We start from the raw sequence: 15,827 nt of genomic DNA, 5'->3' as shown, positions 1-15,827 counted from the left end.
CAGCCCAGCCCCCCCGGGGTCCCGCTCCCCCCGGCCCAGGATGCATAAAAGGCCCCTCGGGGCCGCCCCCGAGGGCGAAACCAAAGCTGTTCCTTTGTAGGACACACACACACCTCAGCAGCGCCCGCTGCCCCTCCCGCCTCTCTCGGGGACATTATCCCGTTTTTGGGGATTTTATCCCTTGTTTCCCCCTCCTTTTTGCTCTCCGTGACGGCCTCTGGTGGCGGGGGGAGGTTGGGGGCGGCTGAAGGAGGGGGGTCCCCCCATTCCCAGCCGCCCATAACAGGGTGCCCACGGCACCCCCCTCCCCCCCCAGCGCCCAAACCAACCCAAAAAAGGGGTTTTTTAATCCAAATCGAAGCTCTGCCATTTCCAGCCCCCCTTGGGTTGGTTGGTTGTTTTTTTTCCCCCCCCTTTTCCGTTTTCTTTTTTTTTCCCCTGTCGGAGTCTGAAACAAAACTGTAGGAATTTTGTAAAACCTCCAGGTCGCTTTATCCCTGTAAATATCTATTTTTTAATCCGATGGATGAAGAACAAACGAGGATGTGCAATACCCCGCCTCCCCCAGGAGTTTTTTGGTTGTCTCTCGTTAATGGATTCGCTGTTGTCTTTGCTTTGCCCTTTTTTGTGAGGTTTTGACTCGCTTTTGGACACCCCCTGTCCCCCCCACCCCCCAACCCCTCCCCAGGAGCTTTTGTATCTGTAAAATATTGTAATTAATGATTTGTGTAACGAGATCTACTGTAAGTTTTGTACTGTACTGGCTGAGGGTCTGTTATAAATAAACCGGAGTAATTTAATGCCCCCCCCCGGTTCCGTGATGTGGGGGGGTCGGTGGGGACCCCACAGGGGTTTGGGGGCTCAAAGGACACTGGGGACGCCCAGAATGGTGGGGGGGGATGACACTGGGGACATCCAGGGCTGTGGGGGGCACATCACTGAGGACCCCCCAGGGATGCGGGGGGAGGACACTGGGGGTCTGCTGGAGGAGTTTGGGGTGGTGACAGGACAGAGGGGACCCCCAGAGATGGGGGGAGGACACTGGGGGTCTCCTCTGGGGGTTTGTGATGGTGACAGGACAGTGGGGGCCCTGGGGGGGACACATGGGATACTGGGGACCCCCCAGGGATGAGGTGAGGATACTGGGGGTCCCACCATAGGGGTGGGGCAGGCGGCCCCCCCCCAAAGAATGGGAGGACCACCAGAGCCCCCCTGGACTCCATTTCCCGGCAGCCCTCGCGGCGGGCAGTGCTGATGACGTCACCCAGCGCGCGAATTTATCTTACACCTCGCGTACAGCGGATCCCTCCGCCGCCCCGAGCGAGGAGAAATAGTCCCCGTCCCCGTTCTCCCCCTCCCTCTCCACCGCCCTCCCCATCCCGGAACCGCCTCCGCCCGTCCCGGTGCCTCGGGCGCAGCCCCTGCGAGGCGGCCTGGGGGGAGCCACGGCGGGTTGGGGCGGCGGCGGAGGCGCTTCCGGGCGGAGGGAGCGCTTATAAGGGCGGCTGTGCGGCGGCCGCGCCTCTTCCGGCGCCCCCTCAGAGCCGCCATGGTGAGCGCGGCGTGGCCGGGGCGCCTCGAGGGGCTTTGGGGGACCCCGGGAGCGGCGCGGGGCACGCGTGGGGCAGGGGGGACTGAGAGAAGCCTTTTCGGGGGCTTCGGGAGCGCGGGAGGGGCGTGGGAGGCACAGGGTGGCGGTGGGGAGCGCAGGGAAGCCCATATTGGGCAGGGGGTGCTGGGGGGTGGATGGAGCAGGAGATGGGGGGGGGCGGAAGGAAACCCCAGGGCCTGTGAGGGGCTGTGGGGGGTTACTGGGAATGGTGGAGGGTGTTACGGGGTTGGGGGCCTGGAGTGGGTTCTGGGGCTCACCCTCGGCCCTTCCCTCGGGCAGACGAAGAAGAGGAGGAACAACGGGCGGGCGAAGAAGGGCCGCGGGCATGTGCAGCCCATCCGCTGCACCAACTGCGCCCGCTGCGTCCCCAAGGACAAGGCCATCAAGAAGTTCGTCATCAGGAACATCGTGGAGGCCGCGGCCGTCAGGGACATATCGGAGGCCAGTGTGTTCGACTGTGAGTTGGGGGGCCTCTGCCCCGCCTAAGAGCAGCCCACCCTGCTGCCTCTGCCACCCCAAAACCAGCCCATCACCCCCAAAACAGCCCACCCTGCTGCCTCTGCCGCCCCAAAAACAGCCCATCACCCCTAAAACAGCCCACCCTGCTACCTCTGCTGCCCCAAAACCAGCCCATCCTGCCCTGCTCCATCACCCCCAGAACAGCCCACCCTGCTGCCTCTGCCACCCCAAACCAGCTCATCCTGCTCTCCCTGCCCCCTCTGACTGAGCATACCCTGCTTAGGTGGGGCTGTCACCCAAAACCAGCCCACCCCCGTGCTCCATCACCCCAAACCCAGCCCCCCCCTGCTCCCTCTGCACTGGGGGGGCTCAGGGGGCTCAGGTCCCTGCTCCCCCCCCAGCCTACGTGCTGCCCAAGCTGTACGTGAAGCTGCACTACTGCGTCAGCTGCGCCATCCACAGCAAGGTGGTCCGGAACCGCTCCCGGGAGGCCCGAAAGGACCGGACACCCCCGCCCCGCTTCCGCCCCGCCGTACGTATGGGGGGCTCTGGGGGGGCCCGGGGGGCCCGCGGGTCTGTGCCCCCCCAGGGCCCCTAATGCTGATCTCTCTCCACAGGGTGCAGCCCCCCGACCGCCCCCCAAGCCCATGTGAGGAGACTCTGCCTGAACGTGGCCCCGGGACCCCCAAGCTCAGACTCAATAAAGGGTCCTGCTCCGAGCCTGGCTCTGTGTTTTTTGGGGGGGCTCTGGGAATTGGGGAGGGGGGGGAGGTGTTTGGGGCTTTCTGAGGGGGTCCCACATCCCTTATGGAGGGGCCTGGGCTCACCTCGTGTGGGGAGGTGGGAGCTGCTCTGACTCCGACTCTGTGTTTTTTGGGGGGCTGGGGAATGGAGGGAGGGGGCGTTGGGGCTTCTGGAGGGGTTCCCAGCCCCCTTCTCGTGGGGGGGGCCCTGGGGTCACCCCGTTTTGGGGGGGGGTTGCTGCCCACCCTGGAGACCCCCCCTTGGGGGAGCTCTGCACACTGGTTCTGTCCAGGTGTGTTTGGGGGACACCTGGGGGGCATCACCCCCCTGCATGAGGCAGACTGGGGGGGCTGCCCCTGGACTGTGGCCCCAAATGTGGGGAGGGGGACTGTGGGGGTCCCAAATCCTGCCCAGGGCCCAGACCTGCCCTGAGCTGGGGGGGGCCAGCTCTGACACCCCCACCTGCCCCCCCGGGCGTCCAGACGATGCCCCCCGTGTTTTGGGGGTGTCCAGTGGGGCCAGGCTGTGCCCGGGGCGGTGTGAATGGAGCTGGGGGCACACCGGGGGTCGGGGGGGGGGCTGTGGCAGGGTCAGACTTTGCCCCGGGGGGGGGGGGGGTGGGCACAGGAGCTTCACCTGAGCGGGGAAGGGGGGCGGGACGGGGCCGCCCCCGGCTGTGCCCGGCCCGCGTTTGGGCGGGCGGAGGGTCCCGGTGCCACCGCCCCGGGCGGGGCGGGCGGGTCCCGGGAGGGGCGGAGAGCGGAGCGGGGCCCCCCCCACACCCCCGCCCCGCCCGGCCCGGCCCCGATCCCGGCCCGTCCCGCCCCGGCGGCCCCGCGCCAGGTGCATTCCCCCCGCCGCGCCCGGGCACGCGCCGGGCCCGCGGAGAGGAGCCGCGATGGACCCGGACTGGCCCCGGGACCGGGACCGGCCCCGGGCGCTGCTGCTGCTCCTGGTGCTGCTGCTCCGCGCTCCCGCGCCGGGCTCCGCGCAGGCAGGTGAGCACCGGCACCGGGGGAGCGGCGGCGGGATCGGGCACCGGGGAGAACCGGGGGCTGCCGGAGCGGTCGGCGGGTCCCGGGACGGGCGGCGGGACCGGGAGAGCTCGGGGGTCCTGGCGGTCCCGGCGTCCGCGATTCCGCCGGTGCCGGATCCCGACAATTCCCGCGGCCCCAACGCTCGCGGGGGCGTCCCGCGATCCCCTGTCCCGGGGGGACCCCCACGGCCCCGGGGGGACGGGGACCGGCAAAGCCCCCCAGGGTTGCGGCTCCGGCGGGGCCGGGGCTCGGTCCCCCCTTCCCGGGGGTCGGTGCCGGGCTCGGGGCCCCCCCGGGCAGAGGCACCTGTGCCCCCCGCAGCTGCCCGGGCTAATTTTAGGCTGCGGGGCCGGGACCCGCCGATGCCTCCGGGATCCGACCGGGGCAGGGCGGGACCCCAGACGGGGGGAGACCCCTCGGGGAGGACCCCGTCCCTGCCCGCTCCGGCCCCCCCGCACCCCCCGCACCCCGGAAGGGCCGGATCCGCCCGGGAGTTGTTTTTCAGTCCCCAGAGGAAAAACACCGAGAGCTGGACGCGCAGGTGGGGCCGGCGCGTCACCCTCACAGGCCGGGGGGTGCTCTGGTGCGGGGGTCGCGCCCGACCCCTCGGTGTCCCCCCTGCTCCTTGTGCCACCGGCGACGCCTCGGGGGTGCCACCCACGGGGTCCGGATCACACGGGGGGCTTCCACCCCGAGAGGGAACAGTGGGGGGCCCAGGGGCACCACGGGGGCACCACGGGGAGCGGGACCAGCGCTGCTCCCCCCAAACCCTGGTCCCCATCCTCTCTCAGAGCCCCCTTTGTTTGGGGCCGGGCCCGGCGCACACAGACCCCTTTGTGCCGCCGCCGGCGGGGCCGAGGGCAGGAGGTCGGGTCTGGCCCCCCCTTCCCGGCCGGGTCCCCCCGGTGCTATTCCTGGCGGCGGGGGCCGGGGGGCCGCGGTGGCACGCGGCTGATAGCGGGGACGTGCCGGAGCTGCCGGCGAGGCCCCGCGCTGATAACGCCCGGCCGCGACGCCGCCGCGGCGCCCGGGGGGGCCCGGCCTCGCCCCCCACCACCCCCTGGGCAGGTGCACCCCGGGGGTCGGGCACCGGCAGCCCCTCGTGCCCGGGGGGTCAGGTCGGACTGGTTGAGCAGCCGTTAATGATTCACCACGTTACCCAAACACACTTGAGCGTTCCCAGCCACGAGGGTCCAGGGAGGGGCTGGATCCTGCCCCGCCGGCATCCTGGAGAATCCCCAGGCAGGTCCCAGCTGCCCCCCCCTCCCGCCCCCCGTGTTTCACGGGGATCCCACACCCCCCACTTTGGGCCCCGCTGTGCCCATCGCCGGGGCGTCGAGGCTGGAGGCCGCGCTCGACACAGCTGGGACCTTTTTATAGCCCCTTTCCCTGTTAAAATAGCTCGGGCCGGGGCGGGGGGAGCGCGAGGGGGGGCTGCAGGCCCCGCGCCCCTTCCCGTTCATGCACCGAGCTGCCCGTTCTCTGCAGCCGCCTCCGGAGGGGTCTCGGGGCCGGACAAAGCTGCCTTTTACCCACCGCGGCCCCCCCGCGCCGGGCCCTGAGTCACGTCTGCTGGGCCGGGGGGGGCCCCGCACCCCGCTGTGCCCCGGGGGTACCGGTTTCGGGGGGCTCAGCCTCCCCCCCGCCCGCCCGCCACAATCGCCCCTTTGTGCGGTGGCGGGGAGGGGGCGCGTCCTTCCCCGCGCACAAAGGGGGCCCTGTGCGCCCACGCGGGGGGGACGGAGCCCTTCACCCCGGGGGGACCCCCCGCCCCCTGCGCTCGGGGGTGTCCGGGGGGCTCGGGCGTCGGGGCGGGTGGGTCGGGCCGGGCCGGGGCCGAAGTCCGGGCGGGGTGTGCCGGGCGTGGGGGGGCCGTGCCCGCGGCACCCGCCTTGCGCAACCCTTGCCCGGCCGGTTCGGGCACCGCGCAGGGGTGGGGAGGGGAGGGTGGGGGAGCACCCGTCACCCCCCCCCCGGGCACTGCCACCCCCACGGCGGGGACAGAGCTGGGGCAGGGCTTTGGGGGGGACAGGGATGGCACAGGGCGAGCGTGGGGGGGACACCACGGAGGGGTCGAGGACACCACGGGGGCACCACTATGGCCAGGACACCATGGAGGGGACAGGGATACCACAGGGGGGGCATGGGGACAGCGTGGCAGGGACACCATGGGGGTGACCAGGACACTTTGGGGGCACCAGCGTGGCCAGTGCTGGGGGGACACGTCGTGGAGGGGACACTGTGGGAGGTGGGGGTGTGGACGTGGCCAGCACAGGACAGAGACAGGAGTGTTGATGAGGAGACAGAGCCACTGAGGAGGGGACATGGCCATTGAGGAGGGGACATGACCACTGTGGGGGGGTAATGGCCATAAAGGAAAGGACATGGCCATTGAGGGGGAAACACGGCCACCATGAGCGGCACGGCCACCAAGGGGAGGATGTGGCCAGCGTGGAGGGGACAGGGACCCCATGAGGGACACAGCTGTGGCCACGGAGGGGGGGTCGTGGCTGGCCCCGGGGGGCTGTGCTGGCAGTGGGGACAGGGTGCTGTGCCCACAGTGTGCGCGGGGACCCTGAACGGGCTGAGCGTGACGGGGGACGCGCAGCACCAGTACCAGACCCTGCACAAGATGTACAACAACTGCGAGATCGTGATGGGCAACCTGGAGATCGTCCTCATCGACCACACGCAGGACCTCTCCTTCCTGCAGGTGAGCTGGGGGGCACTCGGGGGACACGGGGGGGGGGAGGGCACCCACCAGGCTGACCCCCCGTGCCCACAGACCATCCGGGAGGTGACGGGCTACATCCTGATCGCCATGAACGTCTTCGCGTCGCTGCCGCTGCAGAACCTGCGCGTCATCCGCGGGACTCAGTTCTACGAGGAGAAGTTCGCGCTCTTCGTGCTGCTCAACTACAACCCCAACGCCACCCACGCCCTGCGCCACCTCGGCCTCAACCAGCTCACAGGTGGGACCCCCGGGCACCCAGCCCGGAGCGGTGCCACCCCCTGCGCCTTGTGGTCCCCGCCCTGAGCGGTGCCATCCTGCCGCGGTCCCCAGTCCAGCGTGGTGCCCGTTCCCAGCAGGTCCCCACCCCAGAGTGTTTCTGTCCCCATGTACAGCTGTGCCACCCCCTGTGCCCCCCAGTGGTCCCCGGTGTGGGTCAGTACCACTCCCCCCGTGCCCCCCGTGCTGTCCCCATCGCAGGGTGACAGTGTCCCCTGGAGCGGGGCCAACCCCCGTGGTCCCTGTGCTGGAGCTGTGCCATCCCCTGTGCCAGCCGTGGTGCTGGGCAGGTCCGGGGGGGTCTGTGCCCCCATCACACCCCCTGCCCCCCCCAGAGATCCTGGCTGGCGGCGTCTACATCGAGAAGAACGCGCAGCTGTGCCACGTGGACACGGTGGAGTGGAGGGACATCATGCGGGACACCCGCCAGGAGCCCATCGTGAAGGACAACGGCAAGGCCTGTGCGTGGGGGGCTTGGGGGGCCGGGGGGGGGTTGATGCCCAGGCTTTGGGGGTGACCCTCTGCGCTCTCCCGCAGGCGCCCCGTGCCACGAGAGCTGCGGCGGGCACTGCTGGGGGCCCGGCCCCGACGACTGCCAGAAACGTGGGTACCGGGGGCTGTGGGGGGCCGAGGGGGCTGAGCTGGACCCCCCCACCTCCCGCTGACCCCCCCTCTCCCCGCAGTGACGAAGACCATCTGTGCCCCCCAGTGCAACGGGCGCTGCTTCGGGCGGGCGCCCAACGAGTGCTGCCACGAGGAGTGTGCGGGGGGCTGCACCGGCCCCCTCCGCACCCACTGCTTCGTACGTGCCCACGCTCCCGGGGGGCAGGGGAGTCTTTGCCTGTCTGTGTCATGACACCCCTGCATCCCCCTGTCCGTCCATCCTCCCCGTCCCCCCTCCCGTCCGTGTGTCCGTCCGTCCATCCGTGTGTCCGTCCCTCCGCAGGCCTGCCGGCACTTCAACGACAGCGGGGAGTGTGTCCCGCTGTGCCCCCAGCCCCTCATCTACAACAAGCTGACCTTCCAGCTGGAGCCCAACCCCGACACCAAGTACCAGTACGGGGGCGTCTGTGTCCGGGAATGCCCCCGTGAGTTGGGATTTGGGGGTCCCGGGGGGACTGGGGGTCTGGGGGGGCTGGGCTCTGACCACGAGGGTCTCCCCACAGACAACTTCGTGGTGGACCAGAGCTCCTGCGTCCGCGCCTGCCCCAACGACAAGATGGAGGTGGAGAAGAACGGGCTGAAGATGTGCGAGCCCTGTGGGGGGCTGTGCCCCAAGGGTACGGGGCTGGGGGGGCCCGAGGGGGCCGGGGGCCGCGGGACCACCCCTCACCCTCCCCCATCCCACAGCCTGCGAGGGCACCGGCGCCGGCAGCAAGTACCAGACCGTGGACTCCAGCAACATCGACACCTTCATCAACTGCACCAAGATCCTGGGCAACCTGGACTTCCTCATCACGGGCCTGGAGGGGTGAGGGACGGGCACTGGGGGCCGGGGGGATGCAGCCCCCCAGCCTGGCTGACGGCTCTGGCCCCGCAGGGATCCCTGGCGCAACATCTCGGCGCTGGACCCCGAGAAGCTGAACGTGTTCCGGACGGTGCGGGAGATCACGGGTGAGCAGCGGGGCTGGGGGACGCCGGGGCCACCCCTGGGGCACCCTGAGGCCCCCCGGGGCCACCATGACACCCCTCTTCCCTCCTGCAGGGTACCTGAACATCCAGTCCTGGCCCAAGCACATGCAAAACTTCAGCGTCTTCTCCAACCTGGAGACCATCGGCGGACGGAGCCTCTACAAGTGAGGACCCCCTTCCGTGTGTGTCCTGCATCCCCCCTCAGCCCTAATCCCTGCATACACCTGTCATCCCCCATCCCTGCATCCCTTGTCCCTGAGTCCCCTCACTGTCCCACGTCCCTGCCCATCCCTGCACTCTCTCATCCCTGGGTCCTTCTCCCCATATTCCCTCAGGGTGATCCTTCCCCTCCCCACTCCCGGAGAATCTCCTCACCCCCCAGAGCATCCCCCCCGGCTCCCAGAGCATCCCACTGCTCCTGGAGCATCTCCCAAGTATCCCCCCAGCTCTCGGTGCATCCCCTGACTCCCAGATCCCCCTTCTCCGGGCCCCCCCGCCCTGACCCCCCCTCCCCGCAGCCGGGGCTTCTCTCTGCTGATCATGAAGAACGAGAACGTGACGTCGCTGGGGCTGCGCTCGCTGCGGGAGGTGAGCGCGGGCCGCGTGTACATCACCGAGAACCGGCGGCTCTGCTTCCTGCACACCGTGCACTGGGCGGCGCTGAGCCGCTCCCGCGCCGACCTCGACATCCGCAACAACAGACCCCGCAGCAAGTGCCGTGCGTGGGCCGGGCTGGGGAGGGGGCGTGGAACCCCCCGGGACCCCTGTGGGACACCCCACGCCGAGCCCCCTGTCCCTGTGGGGCGCGGGGATGCCGCGCTCTCCGCTGAGCCCCCCCGTCCCTCTGAGGCGTCGGGACCCCCAGAGCCTGCTCTGAGCCCCCTCTTCCCCCCACAGAGCAAGAGGGGAAGGTGTGTGACCCGCTGTGCTCGGCCGAGGGCTGCTGGGGGCCCGGCCCCGGGCAGTGCCTGTCCTGCCGCCACTACAGCCGGCGCGGGGTCTGCGTGCCCACCTGCCGCTTCACCCACGGGTCAGGGGGCACGGGGGCCGGGGGGCGGCTGGCCCTGCGAGGGCACCGGGCTGGGGGCGTGGGGTGGGCACCGGAGGGAGATCAGCCCCAGGGTGGGCACGGGGTGGGATGGACGCCGGAGTGGGCAGCGGGGTCAGCACCGGGCTGGGATGGGCACGGGGGAGGTTTACCTGGGGTGGGATGGGCACTGGGGGTGGGCTCCCGGGTGGGATGGGAGCTGGGATGGACTCCAGGGTGGGACAGACACTGGCAGGGGCTCCCAGGGTGGGCGGCTGCCGGGTGGGCCAGTGACCCCGCCCTGTGCCCGCAGGGAGATGCGGGAGTTCTCCCAGGACGGCGAGTGCTTCGAGTGCCACCCCGAGTGCGAGCGCATCGAGGGCGGCGTCACCTGCAACGGCTCGGTACGGCCCGGCCGGGGGGCACGGGGACCCCCCCACGCCCCCGGGGGTCCTCACACCGTGTCCCCCCAGGGCGCCGACACCTGCACCCGCTGTGCCCACTATCGCGACGGGCCCCACTGCGTGGAGAGATGTCCCGACGGCGTCCTGGGCGAGCGCGGCCCCATCTACAAGTTCCCCGACGGCAGCCGCGAGTGCCGGCCCTGCCACGAGAACTGCACCCGCGGGTGTGTGGGGCGGGGGGGCAGCAGGGGGGGGTGGGACCCCGCAGGGGGCAGGTGGGGGACCCAGGACTCCCTGCCCGGCCAGAGGGGCTCCCACCCCGGCTCAGCCCCATCTCCATCCCTGCAGGTGCCTGGGGCCGCTGCTGCGGGACTGCCTGGGGGACGCCCTGCCCGTGTCCAGGTACTGTGGGCAAGGGGCTCCGGGGACCCCGGGGGGCTGCAGGACCATCCCCTGCCCTGCCATGCCAGGGGGATGGTGCCGGGAGCTGAGCCCTGGGAGCTGAGTCCCGGGAGCTGAGCCCTGGGAGCTGAACCCCAAGAGCTGAGCCCTGGGAGCTGAACCCCAAGAGCTGAGCCCTGGGAGATGAGCCCTGGGAGCTGAGCCCTGGGAACTGAGCCCTGGGAGCTGAGCCCCGGCCTCCTCCCGCGGCCAGAAAGGCGCCGACGCTGATCGCGGTGATGGTGGTCGGGGGGCTCTTCCTCTCCTGCTCCATCGTCCTCCTCGCGCTGCTCTACTGGCGGGGAAAGAAGATCCAGAAGAAACGGGCGATGCGGCGCTACCTGGAGAGGGGAGAGGTGAGCTGGGGGATCCCGCTCCTTGGGGGGCTGCGACGGAGCTGGGGGGGAGCCCTGAGGCTGTGGGGAAGTGGGAAGGGTGTGGGACCCATCCTTGGCTGTTCCCATCCCCGTGCCTGCCTGTAGCCATTGCTGTCCCTCTCCAGCCCCAGCCCCATCCATCTCCATCCACCTGCATCCCAGATCTCCATCTCTGTTTCCATCCCAATCACGCTCCATCCTCATCCTGCTCCATCCCCATTCCCATTCCCATCTCCCACCTGGCAGAGCCTGGAGCCGCTGGATCCCAGTGAAAAGGCCAACAAGGTGCTGGCCCGAATCTTCAAGGAGACGGAGCTGAAGCGGCTGAAGGTTCTGGGCTCTGGTGTCTTCGGCACCGTGCACAAGGTGAGAGGGAGGCTCTGTGTGAGCCAGGGACATGGCACCACCGGGACATCCCATCCCATCCCATCCCACCTCATCCCATGCCATCAGGGCATCTGGATCCCAGACGGGGACTCCATCAAGATCCCAGTGAGCATCAAGGTGATCCAGGACTGGAGTGGGCAGCAGTCCTTCCACGCCGTCACCGACGTGAGTCCGGGAGGTGCCGGGGGTGTTCCCGGGGGAGGACCCGTGGGCGGGGGGGCTCGGCCGTGGCTCACAGTGTCCCCCCCAGCACATGCTGGCCATCGGCAGCCTGGACCACTCCTACATCGTGCGGCTGCTGGGGATCTGCCCCGGGCCACAGCTCCAGCTGGTGACGCAGCTCCTGCCCCTGGGCTCCGTCCTGGAATACGTGCGCAAGAACCGCGACTCCATCAGCCCCCAGCTGCTGCTCAACTGGTGCGTCCAGGTGGCCAAGGTGAGTCCCTGCAGTGGGCTGGGGGCCTTTCTGGTCCTCCCCAGTGCTGCTGGAGCCCCCGGTGTGTCCCCCCTTGCCCAGGGCATGTACTACCTGGAGGAGCACCGCATGGTCCACCGCAACCTGGCCGCCCGCAACGTGCTGCTCAAGTCTCCCAGCCAGGTGCAGGTGGCTGATTTCGGCATCGCCGACCTGCTCTACCCCGACGACAAGAAGTATTTCTACAACGAGGTCAAGGTGGGGCCCAGCAGGGACCCCCCCTCCCCCTCCGTGCTGTTGGGCACCCCAGGACCCCCTGTGTCCTCTCCTCCCCGTGTCCTCTGTTCCTCAGGGTGTCCCCCCACACTTGTCCCCGTGTTCCAAACCCCCACCCACGCTCCCCGCTTGCCCCTTTTCCTGACAGACGCCCATCAAGTGGATGGCACTGGAGAGCATCCACTTTGGGAAGTACACGCACCAGAGCGACGTCTGGAGCTACGGTGAGCGCAGCCCCCCCGTGGGCCCCCCCCGGCGGGTCTCCCCACGCTCACGGGGACTGTCCCCGTGCCAGGCGTGACGCTGTGGGAGATGATGACCTTCGGCTCCGAGCCCTACGCCGGGATCCGCCTGGCAGAGGTGCCCGACCTGCTGGAGAAGGGCGAGCGGCTCTCGCAGCCCCAGATCTGCACCATCGACGTCTACATGGTGATGGTGAAATGTGAGTGGGGCCGCTGCCGGGGGTCCTGCTGCTGTCCCCAGAGCTGGCCCCGCTCCCTGGAGGGTCCTGCTCCTGCCCGCCTGCCCCGCTCTCAGCCCCCTCTGTCCCCCCAGGCTGGATGATCGACGAGAACATCCGTCCCACCTTCAAGGAGTTGGCGAACGAGTTCACCCGCATGGCCCGGGACCCCCCGCGCTACCTGGTGATCAAGGTGAGCACGGCCCCCCTGAGCCCCCCCGGACCCCGTCCCCATGGCCCTGACCCGGCCCCCCTGAGCCCCCCTGACCCCCCCTCCCCATGGCCCTGACCCGGCCGCTCCTGCAGCAGGAGAGCGGGGCCGTGCCCCCCGCCGAGCCCCCCACCCTCAGCGACAAGGAGCTGGACGACATGGAGACGCTGGAGCTGGACGAGGAGGAGGAGCTGGACGTCTCCTTCGGCCCCACCACCGGGCTGTACCCACAGCGCCCGCGGGGCAGCTGCGCCCGGGTGAGACCCCCCTGTCCCCCCTCTCCAGGTCTGGGGATGTTGGGGACGCTGGGGCTGTCCTGGGATGTCACACGGAGTCCTGGGATGTGGCACAGGGCAGGGAAGGGGCACAGGGGCCTGGGATGTGACACACAGTCCCAGAATGTGACACAGGGTCCCAGGACATGGTACAAGGTCTCCCAGCCCCAAACCTTCCCATGGGGGTGGGATATGGAGCCCACTCCCGCAGTGCCACCCCCCTACCTCATCCCCTCCGTGCCCTGTCAGGACCCCACGCCCTGTTCCCACAGTGGGGTGAGGGGTCCAGCCCCTGTGTCCCCCTTGCTGGGTGCCAACCCCCCTGTGCCCCGCAGAGCCCCAGCCTGCTCAGCCCCCCCGCCGGATACATCCCCATGAACCAGCCCGGCCTCAGCAGCACCCGCCTGGTACCGGGGGGTCGGGGGGTGAGGGGTCAAGGGGGGGCTCGGGGGGTTGGCCAGGGTAAAGGGGGGCCATGGGGTGCCAGGGCAGGGCATACAAGGGGGTGACAATGGGAGGGGAAGCCGTGGCTGTGGGGTGGCAGGGAGGGGGAGTTTGGGTCCCCCCACTCAGCCCCAGGTCCCCCGGGGGGGGGGGTGGTCAGATCCAGAGAGGTCCCCCCTCACCCCTGTGTCCCACAGGGCAGGGGGAGATGTCAGATCCAGAGAGGTCCCCCCTCTCATCCCCGTGTCCCCCAGGGCGGGGGGTCCTGGGGCAGTGGTGGGTTGGGGTCCGCAGGGTCCCCCCTCACCCCTGTGTCCCCCAGGGCGGGGGGTCCTGGGGCAGTGGTGGGTTGGGGTCCGCAGGGTCCCCCCTCACCCCCGTGTCCCCCAGGGCGGGGGGTCGCGGCCGCTGCGGCGCAGCCGTCAGGAGTCCCTGGGCCGGACGGTGTCGGAGTCGTCGGAGGGTCGCGGCACCGCCTCGGAGCTGGACCTGGGCGAGGGCGGGTCCCTGTCCGGGAGCCTCTGTCGCAGCCTCCGCTCGCGGGGGGACAGCGCGTACCTGTCCCAGCGGGAGAGCTTCCCCCCCCCGCCCCCCAGCTCCGAGGGCAGCGAGGAGGACCCCAACGGATACGTGACCCCCAACTGCACCCAGCGGGGTGAGGGGCGCGGCCCTGGGGGTGTCCTTAGGGGGGGGGGGCCCGTCCTTGTGGAGGGGGTCCCATCCCACTGGGGCAGGTCTGGGGGCTCCCCCATCGTGGGGGGACAGGGAGCCCGTCCCTGGGGAGGGTTCCATCCCTGCAGGGGTTGAGATTCAGGGGCTGGGGGGCTCCAGTGGCTGGGGGGGGGGGGGCAACCCATCCCCAAAGATCGAGGGGGTCTGTCCCCAATATTGGGGGTGGAGGGACCCATCCCTGCACAGTGGGGGTGAGGGTTGTGGGGTGGGATGAGCCCAGATGAGACCCCCCCCCCCCAGACTCAGTGGACAGGTCCTGTGGGCAGAAAGGGGGGCCTGGGAGGGCTGGGGGGGGCCCGGCTGGTGTCTCACCCCCACCTCGCAGATCCAGACCCCGCCGGGGGCTCGATGCCGGAGCCGGAGGAGGAGGAGTACGAGTACATGAACCGCCGGCCCGGGGGCGCCCCGGGAGCCCCCCAACCCCGGCCGGCCTCGCTGGAGGAACTGGGCTACGAGTACATGGAGGTGGGCTCAGAGCCGGGGGGGCCCCCGGGTGCCCCCCCGGGCCGGGGCGGGCAGGACGAGGAGGACTATGAGTACATGAACAAGCAGCCGCGGCTGAGCCGCTCGCTGGGCAGCGTGTCCGGGGGGCCGGGACCCCGCCCCGAGGGCAGCCCCCCCCGCCACGACGGCTACACCGACATGCGCCCGGGGGAGACCCCCGCGCCCCCCGCCCCGGAGGAGGAGCAGGGCTACGAGGAGATGGAGGCCGTGGTGACCCCGCGCTGCCCCGGCTGCCGCGGGCCCCCCACCCCCTGCATGAAGCCCCTGCGCAGCCTGGAGGCCTCGGACTGTGCCTTCGACAACCCTGACTATTGGCACAGCCGCCTCTTCGCCAAGGCCGATGCCCAGCGGACGTAGGGGACCCCCCCCGGCCGCCCCCCGGGCCCCCCCAGGGCTACTCACTGGATATGAAGGATCCCCCCCCGGGGATGAACCCCGGGGAAGGTGGGCGGGGACCGGGGGGGTCTCAGCCCGGTCTGGGGGGCACCTGCTCCCTCCCACCCTTTGCAGGGTCTTTTCTGGAGGGTGCGAGGCTGGGGGAGCTAATCCTGGGCCCCTCGAGGTGGTGGGGAGGGGGCAGCCCAGACCCCCTGAAGAAGGGGCTGGGTGGGGGTCAGGACCCCCGGGTCCCCCTCCCACCATGCCCGGGGGGTGTCCCCCGGCTGCTCCCCCCAGCTGAAGGTGCTCCCCGTGTGCTGGGGGTCCCTGCGGGACCCGGGGGGGAGCAGCAGACGAGGTCAGACGGGATTTCTGAAGGACCCCAGACTCATTTTCGGGTTTCCCCCTTCCCTGCTGGAACCGGAGTGAAGGTTTGGAGGTGTCCCTCCAACCCCCCACCCCCGCGGGGGCACCTCGAGGAGTGTCCCGCGGTCGGGGGAGGAGAGCACTCACTGCCCGGGGTGAGGGGGGTCGGCACAGCCGCCCCCTGCCCCGCTCTGGGCGAGGCGTCCCCGGGAATCCCTTTTCCGTGGTGCTTTCCCCGGTCTCTCGGGGGCTGCCCGGGGTTGGGGGGGTCAGCCCGGACCCCCCCGCTCAGGGATCGTCCCTGGCGTCGAGGGGGGCGAGACGGGGCTGAATAAAGACAAAAGGGAATTTCAACACCAGAGTCGGTTTTGCGGCTCGGGGGGGTCGGGGAGGGGACACCGGGCGAGGGGGAGGATCGGGGAGACCGGACCGGGGGATTGAGGGGGCACAACGGACCGGAGCCCGGGGGCTGCGGCGGGGCCACGGGGCTGGGGGCGGTGAGTGGGACCGGGGGCACCGACAGCCTCGGGCAGTGACCGGCCCCAGGGGGGTCACGGTGGCGGTGTTGGGGGGTCAGGGGGAGGACAGCGGAGCGGGAGCTGCGGCGAGAGAGCGGTGATGGGGCTGGTAACGGAG

The 15,827-nt window shown here is 70.4% G+C and overlaps 2 protein-coding genes across 3 annotated transcripts; both read left to right on the top strand.

Annotated features, from left to right (window-relative positions):
* Positions 1-1,278: 1,278 nt before the first annotated feature.
* Positions 1,279-2,790, top strand: RPS26 (ribosomal protein S26). Its single transcript, XM_032713513.1, has 4 exons — positions 1,279-1,552; positions 1,892-2,069; positions 2,473-2,603; positions 2,689-2,790. The coding sequence occupies exons 1-4, from the start codon at positions 1,550-1,552 to the stop codon at positions 2,722-2,724; spliced, it is 348 nt and encodes a 115-aa protein (XP_032569404.1). The 5' UTR covers positions 1,279-1,549; the 3' UTR covers positions 2,725-2,790.
* Positions 2,791-3,742: 952 nt separating this feature from the next.
* Positions 3,743-15,545, top strand: ERBB3 (erb-b2 receptor tyrosine kinase 3). 2 transcript variants are annotated; one of them, XM_032713510.1, is made up of 28 exons: positions 3,743-3,813; positions 6,414-6,565; positions 6,638-6,824; positions 7,198-7,323; positions 7,400-7,465; positions 7,546-7,664; positions 7,809-7,950; positions 8,029-8,142; positions 8,213-8,333; positions 8,403-8,476; positions 8,568-8,658; positions 9,013-9,212; positions 9,392-9,524; positions 9,835-9,925; positions 9,995-10,149; positions 10,274-10,327; positions 10,581-10,722; positions 10,990-11,109; positions 11,197-11,295; positions 11,381-11,566; positions 11,648-11,803; positions 11,970-12,045; positions 12,117-12,263; positions 12,377-12,474; positions 12,591-12,749; positions 13,103-13,174; positions 13,602-13,866; positions 14,269-15,545. In XM_032713510.1, exons 2-28 carry the CDS (start codon positions 6,485-6,487, stop codon positions 14,802-14,804), a joined length of 3,810 nt encoding a protein of 1,269 aa, XP_032569401.1. In that variant the 5' UTR covers positions 3,743-3,813; positions 6,414-6,484; the 3' UTR covers positions 14,805-15,545. The 2 variants fall into 2 exon arrangements, with proteins under 2 accessions (XP_032569401.1, XP_032569400.1); XM_032713509.1 differs by having other exon boundaries at positions 12,588-12,749.
* The last annotated feature ends 282 nt before the right edge of the window (positions 15,546-15,827 follow it).

The sequence above is a fragment of the Chiroxiphia lanceolata genome, chromosome 30, assembly GCF_009829145.1.
Source record: "Chiroxiphia lanceolata isolate bChiLan1 chromosome 30, bChiLan1.pri, whole genome shotgun sequence".
NCBI classification, from domain to species: Eukaryota; Metazoa; Chordata; class Aves; order Passeriformes; family Pipridae; genus Chiroxiphia; species Chiroxiphia lanceolata.
The sequence above is the reverse complement of the archived record's forward strand: the minus strand, read 5'-3'. Positions and strand labels throughout refer to the sequence as shown.

Bases quoted from the DNA above. Each gene is read 5' to 3' on its own strand.
- RPS26 (XM_032713513.1), top strand. The intron at 2,070-2,472 runs GTGAGTTGGGGG...CTCCCCCCCCAG, and splicing joins GGAGGCCAGTGTGTTCGACT to CCTACGTGCTGCCCAAGCTG. The intron at 2,604-2,688 runs GTACGTATGGGG...CTCTCTCCACAG, and splicing joins CGCCCCGCTTCCGCCCCGCC to GGTGCAGCCCCCCGACCGCC.
- ERBB3 (XM_032713509.1), top strand. From the start codon at position 6,485: ATGTACAACAACTGCGAGATCGTGATGGGCAACCTGGAGATCGTCCTC. The intron at 8,334-8,402 runs GTGAGGGACGGG...CTGGCCCCGCAG, and splicing joins CTCATCACGGGCCTGGAGGG to GGATCCCTGGCGCAACATCT. The intron at 9,926-9,994 runs GTACGGCCCGGC...GTGTCCCCCCAG, and splicing joins GCGTCACCTGCAACGGCTCG to GGCGCCGACACCTGCACCCG.